Genomic DNA, 17,471 nt, shown 5'->3' on the forward strand with positions numbered 1-17,471 from the left:
CTGTTTAACTATAAGCCCTTGCTTTGCATAGTTGCATCCAGAACGATGCTTTTTTGGAGTCAAAGTGCTAAGGCAGGGATGAAGAAACTTTTTAATCCCGAGTGCCACATTCCCTTTTGGATAACCTTCTGCGAGGTGGCACATGGCTGTGGTAGGCAGTGCCAGAGGCTAAAGGAGGCAGAGCAATGAACATGAATTTTACTTTTGTAGAGTAAACTAGTTTCTACACATACTCACACACCCTTCTTGTATCTTCCATCCAGACAAACAAGAAGCATTACCCAAGCTTAAGGACACATTCTAGCCAGGCAAAAAATATTAATAACTGAGCGTGTAAATCAAGGCAGGAGAGGGATATGGCTGGGGAGAGCTGAGGGCCATATAGAAAGGCCCGGAGGGCCGAAATTGGTGTTTGACCCTGAGACTCACCCCCCCTTCACTGAGTGGTACACTTAAGATGGCAACAAAGCTGAGCTCCTTAGTGACATGAAATACGAAGTGAGAATTTTGCTGTTATATGTGCAACTTGGTTCCATCACAACGCATTCAAACCACAACAGAAAAGTGACCAACCATTCTTGAAAGTTGTCACACTACACAGGGTAAAAAACACTGTTAACTCACGTCAGTGATATGGGAAGTTGCATCATGGCAATTCATGACTTAGGAAATTTCAAAGAAGCTACAATTTCAAGAGAATCAACTGGATTTTTGGAAGCATAGTTGTCCACACAATCCAGCATGGCTGTTTGGATGGTTTTATTGCTCTGCCACTATCTGTCCCTCCAAACTATCATTTGCAGCTGCTTTTTGTACTTCTGTAAAAATTGGTTTGTTTCATTTTGCAGTTGCCTTTTGTACTACAATATCATCGAGAATCTGCTTATCAACAGCTTGTCAGAATGATATACAAACTGTAAACCTATCTACTAGCTGTCATTATGTGCTATAAAAAAATCATTTTTATTTTTTTGAACAACAGTAAGAACAGCAAAAAAAAAACAGATACTGTACCTTGTTAAGTTTACCAAGAGAAGATATAAGATCTGCCCATTCACTCGATGATTCAAAGTTCCTTAAAGCTTTATCAATTGCTGAAGAATAATTTCTGTATCTATAATCACCAAGCAGCTCCTGCTCTTCAGGGTCCATTTTAAATTTTCATAGCCAAAATGTTCTTGGAAACAGAAACAAAAACAAACTCTGATCAGATCTTAATGGCATTTTATATACTGTACTCATTATCTGTGAAATGCGTATGCAGTTATCCTTAATGAGGGTCACTAAACACACAAGATTAGCTGATTTAATGCTCTTCTTGCTGAATTAAATTCTACCAAAAAATGTGATCCCACTGCTTTGAGGTTGTAGTTCAGTTCCAAAGATGCTTTGAAACTGCAAGGACCATTCACTGTTTCATACAAAATCTCAGAAATACAAGAAAGTTACTCATCAAGAAAGTTATTTTAGTGATAATGTGACATGATAAGATAATTAAATACTCCAAACTGCACACATTCACATAAACTAGAACGTCCCACTTTCTAGGAGAAAATACCCGTTAACATTTAAGGCTGTGTTGATACTTGAAATAGTATTGCTACAGACATGTCTGCTTTTTTCTTCATCTAGAAACCCTAGTATTTTATATTAAAATTGCTCTCACTGGAATCAGATTAGTAATTTTTCTGTTATGGGAAACCAAGAGGTTTCTATTTATTCACTGTAAGAATGACAATAGACAATTGCTCTACTCGGTACTCGTAATTCGTGAATCCTATGCCGGTTCAGTTGTATAACCAAAGCATGGTGTTGCATGTCAAACAGCACTAATGGTTAACAAATCACAGTTTTTCAGGCTCAAATAAGCATCTAAAAATTAAAATTACTGCAAATTGGTTCAGACTACAACTTGGCATTACATGTACAAACAGGCTTGAGCCTTTTGTCTGAACTGGGGCAGATCACTGTTTGCCTACAAGTCAGGGATTGATTTTGGCAAACAAGTAAGCAATGGTTTGTCCAGTTTGGACAACATAACAACTTGAGGCTGGGCGCGCACACGAGCCTGCCACCCAAACCTTTTCATGCACATAATTACAAACCATATTTTGGGATTAAATTAACAAACATAATAGGAAAAGGCAGTATATATGCTACTTATGTTGTATATCAAACATTTTAACCAGCAGCAATGGAAAGGAGTCCATAATTATATATGGCAAGCCTGTCATTAGGGTCTAACAGTACACACTTCACTACTAAAAGAAAATAGGTTTTAGGCATTTGTTGCAATTGACTCAGAGTGAAACTTGAAGCAGGTGTGGCTAGCCTGTGGCCCTCCAGATGATGTTGTAGTCCAGATGGGAGTTGTAGTCCAGAAACAGCTGGATGACCACAGGTTCCAAACTCCATTCTCGTGTGCATTACTTGGTTCAGGCTTCTTCAAACTCGGCCCTCCAGATGTTTTGGCCTACAACTCCCATGATCCCTAGCTAGCAGGACCAGTGGTCAGGGATGATGGGAATTGTAGTCTCAAAACATCTGGAGGGCCGAGTTTGAAGAAGCCTGACTTGGTTTAATTGGTTTGCCAAACTTAGCAACTGCATATATTGCTTCTGATACTATGTTTTCATTTACTTAACATTTAATAAAATAAATGTAGTGATTATTTTTTTGTCCATCTGTCAGGAAACTGATGTTTTAATTCATAGAGTCAGATGTAAACAGGAACTGAACACTTTCCCGGAAGCCTCAGTGAGCAAGTTAACAATTAACTCTTTATGAAGGCAAAAGCAAATGTAGATAGAAGGAGTTGCTTTCTTAGATTAAGAAAGCTGCTCAGTATGCTATATTATTTAGTGGGGGATCTTGGAGAAACATACCAGCCATTCTTATCATATGACTTTAGAAGCTACGGGCTGTATTTGCTGTAGCGCTAAGGGTATCTTTCCATCGGTGACAGCATTTTTGCTTACTATATGTAACAATACTCTCTCTCTCCTTCCCCTGCACACTGTTCCAAGGGTTCTCTCAAGGGAAATCGTATTGTGCTAGCAGAAGGCCTTGTCCTGGCTTCTGCAAGTGCAATGTCCTAGTTGAATATGGCTCATATATTTTAATAGTCAATAAAATCTTCATGCTGGGCCTTTCAGCAGCTTTCATTACTATCAGCCACATAGAAAACGATGTTGTATGTGCCACATCTTAATAACAATAAGAGAAGGTGTTGTGTATTTTTCAGGCAAATGGCCATGACTTCATGGTGGCAGGGGAGTTTAATAAGGGAAAGACACAGTCAAAAGAGGCCACAAAAGAGACAAGATCAACTCAGTATTCAGAACCGCTATTTGGAAACCCTAACGGCCTCCCAGAAACCAGTTTGAAGAAAGCACCAGCAAAGGTATCTATGTGTGTGGAGGTGAATTGTCCCACACAGCATGAGCCCCAGGTGACCAGCTAACATCTTTCTAAAAAGAGTAAGCTTCTAGCAGTAAAGGAAGTGAGATATGAGACAAAATGTACAGCTGCTATTTTTCTCATTTTACTAGCCTTTTTCACTAGCCGATGAAGACTCTAGTTTAGTAGAAGTCCCTCTAAGCAGCTGCATTCTTATCAACACCTCCTGCGAAGCAGGCAGAAATATTCCTGGTCAAGAACTGCAAGGACAAACATCCTCTATTATCAGAAGTGTGCAGAAGAAATAAAGTGATCAGATCTGCCCCCTAATCCAAATTACCTCTGGTTACGAACTTAATTCGTTCCGCAGGTCCGTTCTTAACCTGAAACCGTTCTTAACCTGAGGTACCACTTTAGCTAATGGGGCCTCCCACTGCCGCCATGCGACTTCTGTTCTCATCCTGGGGCAAAGTTCTTAACTCGAGGTACTATTTCCGGGTTAGCAGAGTCTGTAACCCGACGTGTTTGTAGGTGTTTGTAACCCGAGGTACCACTGCATATGTTCTGTCACTGAAATTTGATGGCTATCATTCAGAACCTTGATGGCCCTTTGCATACTCTAAACTTGAAGTCTGGTTTTCAAAACCCTAATTAAGAGTGTCGCCAATCACTGGTAGCCTGGCAACTCACCCATTGCTAGTTTACATCTTGGATATGGTCCCTATGCCTCTATCAGTAAGTGAGAAGGGAAAACCTTCATCAATTACAACATCTTGAATCAAATGGTGCACTACACCATGTAAAGATGTACTGCTAAAATTCTTATTTTTAAAAGGCCACTAAATGTTTGGGAACCATGGCTAATGTCTAATCCAGAAATCCCATCTTCTGCAGCCTACTATACACATAGTGCTTTGAGGGTTCATTATCCAAGTATGACAGCCTTGAAAATGAACAAAAAACACAGGACAATTAGGAACTTATTCTGGAAAAAAATATCAAGGAGTGAAAAAAGAAGTACAGAATAAAACAAACTGCACTAAAAGAAAAACAGCAACCAGACATTTGTTTTTAAAATGCAACTTCTGGTCAAAGCGCACACAAGACTCACAGAACGGGGACAATAGACCATTCATGTAAATATTGTTACAATGCCCTCTACTTCTCTCCATTTTGCTTACAGACAGGGAAAGACTGCAGCGTTTGGCAGTGATGCATTGTCCTGCGGAAGCCAAACCTGTTCTACCGAGCCTGTTTACTGGTGCTAAAATCAGTGCTTCTCTCAAATCATCCCCCTCCCCTTCACTTCAGCTCTACCAGATCATTCAGACACACAATGGTGTGCAAATAAAGCGAGGTGGGGAAAGATACGGCATCGATTATGCAGTAAAACAGCTTTTCCTTCCCCCCCGCCCTTCTCTCCCTCTCCTCGCCTTTGACAGGCTGCTGCTCCTACATAGCAAACACAACCCAACAGCTGTTCTCCAGCAGCAGCAACATAACAGGCAGCTGCAGAAGCACCCGAGAGGGGGGCGGGCAGCAGGATACAACCTGTAGAATCGCAGGCACTGCTAAACACGTAAACAAACAAACACACACGTGTTTATGCCCTCTAACATTTCTACGCCTGCCTATGTGGAGAAGTGAAGGAGAGCGCTGGCTTCCACATTTCCCCCCTCCTCGGTTGAAAATCAGGAATAAGCACCATTTCAGAAATATAGAGAGATCCTGAAGGGATGCTTAAGGGAGAAAATGGAGTGTTTGCTTTGTTTCCCCCTCACTTGCACTTCATTGGTCGGGGGGCAAACTGGTCCCTTCGTGGAGGGAAGAAGCCCCCCCCCCGCCTCAGCCGTTCTCCCTATGCAGAAAAGGGAGGGGAAAGAGGAAGCATTGGCAGGCTGGACTTCCTCAATTGCAGAAGCACATTGTCCCCCATCTTCCCTACTCACCAACTGAGGAAGGAGCAGGCGGCAGAGGCGTCGCGCTGGCTGCTGCTGCTGCTGTTCCCACCGCGGAGGAAGGGCGCGCGTCGCCGCCGCAGCTTCGCTGAAGCTCCCGGGCCGCTTCCCTCTCCTGCGACGTGTCCCGCGGCTGGGCGGGGCCGAGACGGGAGCCAGAGACTACAAGGAAGGGCGGGGGCGTAATCTCCCGTCGCCATGGCGCCCGGGCTACTACGCCGCCTCTTCGCACCCTCCCCTTGCCATTGCCGGATGGGGAGTACCATTTCGAAGCGCGGGGGGGAACGAATGGTGACAGCAAGATTTACGGGACCCCGCTTTTTCTATAAAGTGGCGCGGGGCTTCGCCTCGTCCCCGTTATCTCCTTTCCAGCCGCTTTAGCATGGACAGCTCGCCTTGGCGATGTTTAAGCCGGATTCAAAACCGCAGCTGCCCACCCCCACCCCGCCCCGATGAGATGGTGAGTCTCAACATCGCGCGTTTGGGCACGTCTCTAGCTTCACCTGCTGGCAGAAGCGGAGACTGCAGGGTTGTTTTGGTTCGAGTGTGTGGCACTAATCTCGGAGTACATAGGTCGGACTGCTGCGGGCAGTTTGGGAAATGCCAATCTCGTAATTAAAAGAAGGGCTTAATCTGAGTCCCTGGATTCATTGACTGGATCCTGCAAAAAAATCGAAATGATACTGTTGAAAGGTTGGGAGATGAAGGTTAGCGATCCTTTTCAACTCTTTGGCTTTTGGTTGTAAAGGTGTTTCCAGAGGGGGCTTTATTAGGTCAGTCGAGTCTAATTTTTATCTACGTATGACTGACATGTTGCTGTCCACACATTTTTTTAGTCATCGGTTTTGCATAGGTATTCCGTTACTTCCCCAGCCATCAGTGGGTGGCCCCTGATGAAATATTTCCATGCTGTGTTTTCTCCGCTCAGTCACTACTCCGTGCTATCCGCCATTGGCTTTTCCTGTTTGGGGCATGTGGGCAGCTAATTCCACAAGAGAGCAAAAGCAAATGTTACCTGATGTTTCACTATTGACAAAACTGAGGATTGTTCTTTGGGGGTCGGGAAAGAATTTGGATTTCCCTTTGTAGTATTAATACTACTACTACTACTACACTGGACTTGTATGTTTTAACTATGGTTGTAGATTTTTAGAGCTACTTTTGGTTTTTTTGTAAACCACTTTATAAATACAGTGGTACCTCAGGTTACATACGCTTCAGGTTACATACACTTCAGGTTACCAGACTCCGCTAACCCAGAAATAGTACCTCAGGTTAAGAACTTTGCTTCAGGATGAGAACAGAAATCGTGCTCCGGCAGTGCGGCAGCAGCTGGAGGCCCCATTAGCTAAAGTGGTGCTTCAGGTTAAGAACAGTTTCAGGTTAAGAACGGACCTCCGGAACGAATTCAGTACTTAACCTGAGGTACCACTGTAAACCATATATTGCAAAAAATATCACAGCCTCCAGTGAGCTGAACCTTGCGTGACTGTTGTATCCCTTGAATAATTCATTGCTCAGAAATAACACACACATACTGTATGTATATTAACCTAACCCACCTTTCATATTCCTGCTCACTAGGATTGGATGAAACTAGTAGCTGAGCAGCAGCTCTCTGTGATTTTCAAATGAGGACCTCCTGCATCAGCAGCTGGAGGAATTTAGCCAGGGCTACAAATGTAGAACCTAGGAGAGACTAGGCTGAATATGCATTTCTGTGAGCTCAAGTGTCAAAGCTGCGCCTCGAGCCAAAGTGAGTAAAGCAGCCAAGCGAGTTCAGCAACAGGGCAGACTACTGTGTCCCTCCCCTTAGTGAACTTACAAACCCCAGGTGCCCAAGTAAATTAACTCGCTCAACAACAACATCTGCTGGTAGAATGCCAGCAGAGGTGTGGGAGCTATCTAGTGTAGCACAGAATGTTGTCCTGATGGACAGAATCAGGGGTGGGGTATTCAGTGCAAATCAGTCCTGCACCTCAGGGAGTTAGTTTGCTCCCTTGGGGCCAAGGTAGTTGACCTGGATAAACAGAGGTTTGTAGATGAGACCTTCATAGGACATGATAATTGCATCCCACTCAATCTTTGTTTCACCAATAGCTTTGATCCTGCAAATCTGCTCCAGCTGCTGGAACAGATCAGTGAGATGGGAAGTATTCTAGTGGGGGCTTCTCTGGAAAGCTCGCCTGCTTCTCCCAACACAGCAGTTCTGGTTTCCTTTTCTGACCATGGTAGTGGGTGATTTGATCTTTAGGGACATGGATAGCTGGGTTTGTGATTGGTTTGCTGATCATACGGTAACTTGGCTTTGAAACAAAGCATATTTAAAAAGTAACCTAATAAAAAAACTTTAATCATGATGTTAAGAAGCTCTAAATAAGCAGTTCATTGTAACAGTTCATAATTTATTCAAATCTCACAAAAGTTCATGTAAAATACTATTTGCCTGATTCAGAGTTACATATATAGAAAAGGTTGGCCGTACCAATATAATTGCATTTAATTTCTCCTGCAAAGTGGTTTTGCATTCTCATTTTCTTACAAGTAGTAGAGATGTAAAAGAAGGAACAGCAAGCTTTTGGCTCCACTTCTTTTTTTTACAGGAGGGATATAACAAAATAGTAGGAATTACGGTAAGAGGTTAATTATAGGGCATCACTTTAGCCAGCAGCTGGTTTTCAATGCAAGAGCTCATATGACAGGGATCTTTATTTTATTTTGTTTAACTATGTTGGCTATGTCTGTATTTTCCTCCACATTGAATAACTACAGCTGGCACCTATTAATCTAGGGTTACAGGGCATGGGCCCTGATTTAAACACCCAACGTCTCTATTTTTTTTAAGGGTGAAGGCAGCACTAGAGATGTAAAAACACACACCACATAGGAGTAGTGACTGGAGGTGTTTGTGTATGTGAGAGATGCACATGTTTCCTTACGTGTGAAGTTGTACAGAGTAGTATAGTGTTTAAATTAATATTGTGATTGTAACTGACCACAGAGCAACAGGGAAGCTTAAAAAAAATTCTCCATCCATCCTCCTCTTTTCAAGAGCTCTACTCATTAAGAGCCAGCTACAATATCTCAGATAAGCTCCAGTTATTTTATTTATTAGTTATTATTAAAACAATTTATATAGCACTTCACTACACTAGCCTTTAAGTGATTTACAAAGAATACAAAAAATAAAAATCAGTTAAAACTGTAAAAGAAACTACAATTAAAATGCCTGCTGAAATAAAATTAGTCTTCAGTAGGCACTGGAGGCTCAGTAGGGAGCAGGAGCCTGTCTGATCTCAACTAGAATAGAGTGTCATAAAATTGGGCACATGCCAGAATTCACCAAGTTTGAACCGTTTTGTCACTAACAAACTGCCCGTGGGGCCCATCGGCTCCTGGGGGTAAAAGGGCCAAATACACTGGAGTTTCAGCTCCCTCATCAGGAGATTTGGGGGCTTTAGGACCTGCCATGTCAGTCCTGACCCAGCCAGGGCAACAGGCATTCAGAAGAATACCATCAGCTTTTCTTGTCTCATTCAGGCGCCTTGCTTGAATTCTGGACAAAACCGTTACCCCGATTTTGGACACCCCATAAGCTGTATTTGGCCAACCTTCCTTCTCATGCACTCCCTTCTTGGTGTCTTCTACAAATTTTTCCATGAGTTTCACTAGTTCCTCTTCAGTGATTGTCTCACTCCGAAACTTCTGCTGTAGTTCTGGGCTGCACATGGCCAAGGCCCGGACACTCATGACACTGGAGACATTCACTACTCTTCCTGTGACAAAAAAAAAAGATAATTCCATAATAACCAATGGGCCATATCCAACTGAGTTGCACTCAAAGTAGACATACTGGGCAGACCTAAGTTAGGCAAGCCAATTATTTATAATGGGTCCCCTCTGAGTAACGCTAACGTTGGGTACATGAGTGTAGCCAGGATTTTTGTTAGGGCGGCAGAATCTCAGATTTGTATTTATTTGTATTATTTTAGGGGAGCTGCTACCCCCTTGGCTACACCCATGATTGCGTACAACCCAATACTCTGCAGAGCAAGTAGAAATAATAAGTGTAATACAGCAAGTAAATAATGAAGAATAAATCATAAGCAAGTTTCATACACAAGAACAGAAACCTTTCTATGATGCCATGGAGATATTCTAAAATAATAAACGGTTGATGGAAAATCTAAAATATATATGCTGTGTAATTTGAGTTTAATAGCTCTGAAGGCTATCACAGTGGCATTTAACACATACACTCAGTGCTTTTTTCTGGGGGTACTCAAAGGTATGCAGAAAAAAAGCACTGTATACAATGTTTGGACATTTCAAGATAGAATGCAGCAGTTACTCAGAGTTGATCAATAGTGCAGTATGATGCCAGTAATTTCACTAGCTTCTCGAAATAGCTAGAAATCTGAATCATCTGACAGGCTGCTGATTTTACAATATTGTATCACACAGAACAGAAAACAAATCCAGTTTGCTCCCCCTGCCCCTTCTTCTTCAATGAATCCATGTGATAAACCTCACTAAGCCCTATCTGGCTTAGTTCAACTTCTATTTGTCTCTTGTTTCATGTACTACATAGAGTGCTATCCTATTTACACGATGGCTGTAAAGAACAGGATCAGACTTGAAAAGCTCAGTTGGTCTGTCTGTCTATCTGTTTGTCTGTTGTTATTAGTAATTATTCATTTTTTATTTCCTACCTGCCCTACTATAAGATCTCAGGATGGGTTGTGACTATTTAAAAATACAATATTTACTCCAGCAGGAGGAAAATGCAAAGCTCACCTTGTGGTTTAATAAGTGGTAATAACTCGTTGCAAATATTTCTGGTTGCAAAGAAGTTCGTTTTCATGGACACTTCTGCTTGTGTAGGAAATGGTGTGGGGTCCTCCACTTTTTATTGGGCAAAGAAAACGGAAATACAAAAATATGCATTAAGGTACAAATGCACACAGTCTTTCCAGCACGTACACTAAAAAGGCAAACAACATAGTCCACTAATGGTCAACGTTAGTTGAAATTACATTGTGCAGCTGTAACATTATTGAAAACCTTACTACAGCCTTTAACAACCTGGTGCCCTCCAGATGTTTTCGACTATCCCATCAACCCCCAGCCAGCTGTTATATATTTTACTTGTTTGATAACCTGTCTGCTTGTTTGGGGGATTATAGGGTTAACTTGGAAACCTAGCAAATACCTCAAGGCTCAAATATCAAGTTAATTAAAACTCCTTGGTATGTGAGAGTTGCCTCATCTCTGGCTAAGGTGCTTCATGTGATTGACAGGAATCTATATTATTGCACACCACCCCAATCTCTGAGTAGTGAAGGATTCTAGGGGTTTAGGCATCGATGTAGGGTTTATGTTTCCTTTTGGAATAAGGCATGGCAGAGGCTGTGATGTCTTTATGATATACAGTATATATACATAGGTAAAGGACCCCTGGACGGTTAAGTCCAGTCAAAGGCAACTATGGGGTTGCGGTGCTCATCTCGCTTCAGGCCAAGGGAGCTGGTGTTTGTCCCCAGACAGCTTTCCGGGTCATGACTATACCACTACTGGGGCAATGGGACATCATGAGGCATGCCAGAGCGCACAGAAACGCCATTTACCTTCCCGCCGCAGTGGTACCTATTTATCTACTTACACTGGTGTGCTTTCAAACTTCTAGGTTGGCAGAAGCTGAGACAGAGCAATGGGAGCTTACCCTGTTGTGCGGATTTTAACTGCCGACCTTCTGATTGGCAAGCCCAAGAGGCAATGGAGGGGTTTACAGCATTAATGCCCTAAGAGAGCTTTGCTTCTCCCACAGCAACAGCCTTGGATTCAGGCAGAAATCAGGCCTGGCTTTCTCTCTGACTTTCCAGCCTGCAGCTTTTGCATCCAGCTTCTAGCTCATATCACTCAACCCTCCACCCTGGCCCTCTGGCACAGAGCCACTCCCTTCCCGTAATGACTCATTAGCGAGCCATTTCAGAAATTGAAAATGTGCTGGATTAGAAGAGGGGCTCAGGCATACAGCCTCCCCTCCTCACAACTCATAACAATATAAAAGTAGGAGATGGGCAGTTCAAGGTGGAGCTCAACCTGATATGGAAAAACTTTGTAAACCTGGATTAAGGGATTGTTTCATCCAGGGAAAGTAGATTGTGGTTTAATCCATTTTGCTTTAAAGGGAATATACTGTTTTTCTTTAACTTTTGCACTGCGTATCTTTTTCTTAAATCTCCACATTTTTCCAGGTTTAGTAAACTTTAGAACTTGTTTCATAACCCTGTGTGGTCTTGGCTTATTTTTAACACCCTCAAGCTTAGAAGATAGAATACCACACTACCTTACGAGGCTTCAAGGAGACCCCAGGGAAATTTGGAGGCCGGCTGATAAAGGACAGCCTTGTGGAAATATTTAGTGGCACGTATTGTTTAAAGGGGGAGACTCGGCTGAGTAGAGGGGTGCACTCTATGCTAGCCGAGAACATCCTCTCCCCAGATGGCACAAGACCTAGTGTGGCTGTCACAAACACACGTCAAAACTGTCTAGGATGTCATACAATTTTTTAAACATGTTGAAGATGTGCAAAGCTCCCACACCATCTGCATTCACTTGAGTTAGCACTGTTTACCGCAGTTCTGGCTGCTTGTACATGCCAAGAGAGGGAATGACATTTATTATATTGTGTCCAGATGTTTAAATTACAAAATAACAATAACACACAAACCCACATTAAATCTAGATGGAATAATTTTCATTTCTGTTGTAGAACATGACATTGTATTTGCCTTGTTGATAAGTACAATTGATTTTATGTCTGTGTACCCATGGTTTCTGTGTGCAAGAATAAAGTTAAGAGCAGGCTAAAAGTATCACCTCTCATTCAGAATTACTACTACTACTGCTAATTAGTAATAATAATAGATAGTTGCCAGCTATCCACCAGGTACACTGTGTTTTTCATTACTTACTTCCTGCATGGAACAGTTATGTACTGTAAAGTGAGAAAGATCACTAACAAAAAATTAGCTGCTTCTGTCTGTGAAACTAACCAATAATCAAACTGCAAAGTACCTTTTTCTGAATGATTGTTTGATTGTCTAACTATTCTGATTATAGTTTCCACAGGAAATGCAAGAAGCAAATTGCATTTTTATCAAACATTAATTGTATATGTTTTGCAGTTTTCCATCACAGATTATGCTTTGCTGCATGCAAAAGATTTAATCATGTATTAAGAAACATAGGTTCAAGTGTAGCTCAACAGACACGAAGTTGCACATGTGTACATGCAGTGAATACAGTGGTACCTTGGATTAGGAACTTAATTCGTTCCGGAGGTCTGTTCTTAACCCGAAACCAGTCTTAATCGGAGGTACCACTTTAGCTAATGGGGCCTCCCGCTGCCGCCGTGCCGCCGGTACATGATTTCCGTTCTCATCCTGGGGCAAAGCTCAACCCGAGGTCCTATTTCTGGGTTAGCAGAGTTTGTAACCCGAAGTGTTTGTAACCCGAGGCGTATGTAACCCGAGGTACCACTGTACTCATATGCAAGATGGGTACACTGGATTATTTACATGCAGCTCTCATGCTTAGTCCTATTGATGCATTTTCTGTGTTGGAAAACAGTAATGTATGAAGCTGCCCTGAGCTGCAGGAAGGAGCATCACCCATGAAAGTCACAAGCAAATCTTTGGCAAATCTTTAACTACTGTACTGCACTGGGTCCAAAGTACTGTACACTGTTAAAAGTACTTTATCTAGTACTTAACTTTGGTTAGAGGGCTCAGCTCAGCATCTGTTCTTAGCCCTAGGCTCAGCCCCAGAATATATGAAATAAGGTGAATGAAAGTTCCCTGACCACCAAGTAACTGCAGTGAGTTCAACTTCCCACTCATTGGGGACCAACAGGGTCATTTTTGTATTAGACTGCGGTGCTCCCAGGCAGACCTGATCCCCGTATACTTTCTTTCCAGAAACTGAACACTGTCTTTACCTTTGAAAGCAATCCCTGCATTGTTGATCAGCACATTTAATCCTCCATACTTCTCCTTCAAGAAATCGCGTAGGGTTCGGATACTCTGCAGGTCATTTATGTCCAGTTGGTGGAACTGTGGCTTCAGCCCTTCTGCCTGAAGCTTGGCCACTGCCTCCTTGCCCCGTTCCACATCTCTGGCTGTCAGGTAAACATCCCCAGTGAACTGCTTGCATAGAGCCCGCACGATGGCCAGCCCAATGCCTTTGTTGGAGCCAGTCACTACAGCCACTGGAATGCTCTTAGACATCGTCTCTGCCAAGCGGATTCTGATCAGGTAGGACGGGAGACACCTTAGGAAGAAACACATCCACATAACCGAGCATGTTTTCTGTATGGCGTCAGAACAGCATTACTGCATTACCCGAAAGCACTTACTCTGGGGTAGCACAGCATAATCAGCAAGAAAACTTCAAAAACAATTTGCTGGAGTAATTCCATAAACATGTTTTTTTGCAGCAAACACAAAAAAATCTTGTGACACCTTTAAAAAAACCTGTGAATTTATTGTGGCATAAGGGTTGTTGTTTTTTTGTCTGAAGCCAATTTGCCAGACACATGGAGTGGCAAATTCACTGGATGAGTATATTTATACCTGTTGCAAAGATGAAGGACTGCCTGGGTTGGAGCATGTGGTTTGGAGTATTGCTTTGAAACCTCCATTCCCAGGGTGTGCCTATTGGCTCTTCCTGACCTTTGAACATTATTTTACACATTATTTTATTTTGCAACTTACAGAGACATAGTAAGGAGGCCATAATCTACCCTGGTTTTTTTTTTAGCTTATCAACAGAATTCAGCAGGTTCACGCAATCAAAGAAAAAGAACAAGAACTTACTCTGCTGATTCTGTGCCGCGCCTGCTGTTGACTCTCTTCCGTCTTCCCTTGCACAGAGCAGGCACGACAAGGTTGCTATGGTGGAAAGGCTGGAGGCCCGCCCTTCCTGGCAGCTGTATAGAGCCTCGAGCATTTAAGGAGGAGGGGGAATATTAGAATGTAGCCTATAGGAGAATCTGAAACAAAACAGATGCAGAGTGTTGAGTAACTCAGAGATGTATCTGCTCCTCTGGGTATTAGCTTTGTGCCCTCTTGTTTGTTTATGCAACAGTCTGAAGTTAGGTAACATATTCTACATTCAGGAGTATTATCTGTGTATGGGAGAAGAGACATGTACAAACCTAAAAGCAGCTTTTATGTTTACAAGTATGTCCTCAGGAAGAGGGAAGGGAAAAGCACTTTCCACAGCCTTATGTTTACTTAGAAATAAATCCCACTGAGTTCAAAGTGGATCATTTCTTAAACTAAAAGTCCTTACAATAGGGGTGTTCGCAAGTTACATTCAGCCTGTGTACAACCCGTGTAGCAACATGCACAAACTACAACACAAGCGCACACTCTTCACACAAACTCGAAGATGTATAAAAATAGTTGCGCCTGTGTTCAAACCTATGTGTAAACAAGCTAAAAATGGCACAGTTCATATGTGTCAAATTCATTATAATTCATCATTTATAATGTGGCTAATATGTGCTTGGTGCTGTAAACAACAACAAAAACCCAATATAAGTTCCTGCTTGGAGGCTCACCATTATTATTATTATTATTATTATTATTATTATTATTACTGTATTTAGTGGTGAGCCTGAAAACAGGAACTTGTACTGGGTTTTATTTTTCAAAATAAGAAAAGAAGGGAAGGAGGAATTGGAGGGAGTGTGGAAACTTTGCAAAAGTTGAACAAAGTAAAAAGAAGAGAGAGACTACATGCATTAGCCTAGGCATAGAAAGAAAATGGTGGTGGTGGGGACAATGCAAGGACAATGCAAGAGAGAGAATGAGTTTAGTATTATTTATTAAATTTGTACACTGCCCATCTGAAGATCACAGAGTGGTTCACAACATAAAAATACAAAATAATTACTTAGGGAAGAAGTTAGCACAAGAAATAAACCTTGAAGACAGAAACTAGCACAAAGGAAGGGAGGTATAAACGGAAGATTTGTGGTTAGCCAAGAGGCTAAGGAGAATAGAGGAAAAGGAACAAAGATAAGAAGCACCAAGGCCATGAAGTTGATTAGCAGTTAGAAGAAGTTGAAATCTGACATGAAGCAACAGAGGAAGTCAGGAAAGGGAAACCTATAGAGAAGTACAGTACTGTAACTAAAATGAGGAGAAAATAAAATTACATGAGCGGAAGAGTTGAGATTATGGAAAGCATTTTTTGCTCATCCAAGCTCATCTTATTTCACTGCAGCCCCCTGTGCTGCCGAAAGTTGCCAGATCTTCCACAAAAGTGTGGGATATGGCACAGAGGGCTGCAGGGCGAGTGGATAGTGGTACAATTGATGAAAATTGGGTGCTTCATGTTTTACTAGCAGAAGCAGCCATGGGTGGTGCCCAAAGGGACTGGGAGGGCAGCCCAGCAGTTGTTGTTGTTTAGTTGTGTCCGACTCTTCATGACCCCATGGACCAGAGCACGCCAGGCGCTCCTGTCTTCCACTGCCTCCCGCAGTTTGGTCAGACTCATGTTTGTAGCTTCGAGAACACTCTCCAACCATCTCGTCCTGTCGTCCCCTTCTCCTTGTTCCCTCAATCTTTCCCAACATCAGGGTCTTTTTGAGGGAGTCTTCTCTTCTCATGAGGTGACCAAAGTATTGGAGCCTCAGCTTCAGGATCTGTCCTTCCAGTGAGCACTCAGGGCTGATTTCCTTAAGAATGGATAGGTTTGATCTTCTTGCAGTCCATGGGACTCTCAAGAGTCTCCTCCAGCACCATAATTCAACAGTATCAATTCTTCAGCGATCAGTAGTAGAAGAAGAAGAGTTTGGATTTGATATCCTGCCTTTCACTCCCCTTCAGGAGTCTCAAAGTGGCTAACAATCTCCTTTCCCTTCCTCCCCCACAACAAACACTCTGTGAGGTGAGTGGGGCTGAGAGACTTCAAAGAAGTGTGACTGGCCCAAGGTCACCCAGCAGCTGCATGTGGAGGAGCGGAGACGCGAACCCGGTTCCCCAGATTACGTGACTACCGCTCTTAACCATTACACCACACTGGCTCAGTCTTGTTTATGGTCCAGCTCTCACTGGACCATAAGTCCAGTGAGAGCTGGACCAAAGCTATGGGAAAACCATAGCTTTAACTATACGGACCTTTGTCGGCAAGGTGATGTCTCTGCTTTTTAAGATGCTGTCTAGGTTTGTCATCACTTTTCTCCCAAGAAGCAGGCCTCTTTTAATTTTGGGACTGCTGTCAGCATCTGCAGTGATCATGGAGCCCAGCAGTAGGGTCAAAGGGAGTCACAGGCCCAGTCAGCCCCTGGCTGTGTGTAAGAAAGAAGGGCAGGTGGAGCTGCCAAATTAGTCTAGAAAAGGAGGCTTACCAAAACGAACAAAACATGCTCCTGCATTTCATTGCTTGGGAAGTGGAATCTGCAGCCAAATGTTGCCATATGGACTATTCCACTCCAGGATTCTAGTCCCCACCTCCATTTGTCAGCATTATGTCCGCTTAAGTTCCCATTGGGCTATTTTCTCCACTGAGCCCCCTACCCCAGCCCACTTTTGCAAATCTTATGTTTTCCCCAAGCTAACTGCTACTTATTTCTTGTGTGTGGATGTACTGTTTTGGCAAGTACTTGGAGAAGTGATTCCTATCATACTGTGTATGATGACAGGTCAACTTCTCAAGATTCAAAATTAAAATTGATTATTCAAAAAATAATGCCTAAGTATTATTGGTTTTTTAAAAATCATTGCAGTCTATTGGCACTGAGCGGGAGAAGAAGGTACAGCGCTGCTGGTGAAATTATTCCCACAGGTAGTGTTTCCATTGTCACTGAGATGGCTCTGTATAATATGGCATTCATGCGATCATTTATATGTAGAAAACACAATTTTCCCCATCACTCAGTGGCGTAGCGTCGGTTGTCAGCACCCGGGGCAAGGCAAGTAATTTGCGCCCCCTAACCCGTGGATTTGCGCCCCCTAACCCATGGATTTGCCCTAACCCCAGATGTTGCGCCCGGTGCGGCCCGCCCCCCCTGCACCCCCCACGCTACGCCACTGCCATCAC

At 42.8% G+C, this 17,471-nt stretch overlaps 2 protein-coding genes and 1 long non-coding RNA gene across 7 annotated transcripts in view; 1 reads left to right on the plus strand and 2 right to left on the minus strand.

Moving 5' to 3' along the window:
* Positions 1–5,596, minus strand: part of DOP1B (DOP1 leucine zipper like protein B) — a 73,421-nt gene extending 67,825 nt beyond the window's left edge. For 2 of the 4 annotated variants that reach the window (XR_014546962.1, XR_014546963.1), the window contains exons 1-2: positions 5,349–5,569; positions 1,015–1,177 (exon numbers count right to left, since the gene is read on the minus strand). Coding sequence is in view for 2 of the 4 variants with exons in the window: in XM_083608827.1 (XP_083464953.1) it covers positions 1,015–1,152 (138 nt within the window). In the remaining 2 variants the exon portion in view is untranslated. Of the gene's footprint in view, positions 1–1,014; positions 4,260–4,305 lie in introns of all 4 variants that reach the window. The other 2 variants (XM_083608827.1, XM_083608828.1) reach the window with 2 other exon arrangements.
* A 93-nt stretch (positions 5,597–5,689) lies between these two features.
* On the plus strand, positions 5,690–8,230 carry LOC310760443. Its single transcript, XR_014546979.1, has 2 exons — positions 5,690–6,064; positions 6,942–8,230. It is a non-coding gene; the product is annotated as an uncharacterized lncRNA (long non-coding RNA).
* On the minus strand, positions 7,746–15,635 carry LOC310760429 (carbonyl reductase [NADPH] 1-like). 2 transcript variants are annotated; one of them, XM_083608880.1, is made up of 4 exons: positions 14,237–15,635; positions 13,360–13,691; positions 10,155–10,262; positions 7,746–9,133 (listed from the first exon to the last, which is right to left on the minus strand). In XM_083608880.1, exons 2-4 carry the CDS (start codon positions 13,646–13,648, stop codon positions 8,697–8,699), a joined length of 834 nt encoding a protein of 277 aa, XP_083465006.1. In that variant the 5' UTR covers positions 13,649–13,691; positions 14,237–15,635; the 3' UTR covers positions 7,746–8,696. The 2 variants fall into 2 exon arrangements, with proteins under 2 accessions (XP_083465006.1, XP_083465007.1); XM_083608881.1 differs by having other exon boundaries at positions 13,360–13,667; positions 14,237–14,454.
* Positions 15,636–17,471: the final 1,836 nt, after the last annotated feature.

The sequence above is a fragment of the Podarcis filfolensis genome (genome assembly GCF_964270895.1).
Source record: "Podarcis filfolensis genome assembly, chromosome: 4".
Classification (NCBI taxonomy): domain Eukaryota; kingdom Metazoa; phylum Chordata; class Lepidosauria; order Squamata; family Lacertidae; genus Podarcis; species Podarcis filfolensis.

What these genes read in the sequence shown, in the direction of transcription:
- LOC310760429 (XM_083608880.1), bottom strand. Translation starts at nt 13,648, where the DNA reads ATGTCTAAGAGCATTCCAGTGGCTGTAGTGACTGGCTCCAACAAAGGC. An exon ending in TGCAGGGATTGCTTTCAAAG is followed by an intron (nt 10,263 to 13,359) that starts GTAAAGACAGTG and finishes CCCAATAAAAAG; the next exon opens with TGGAGGACCCCACACCATTT. An exon ending in ACCACTTATTAAACCACAAG is followed by an intron (nt 9,134 to 10,154) that starts GTGAGCTTTGCA and finishes TTTTTGTCACAG; the next exon opens with GAAGAGTAGTGAATGTCTCC.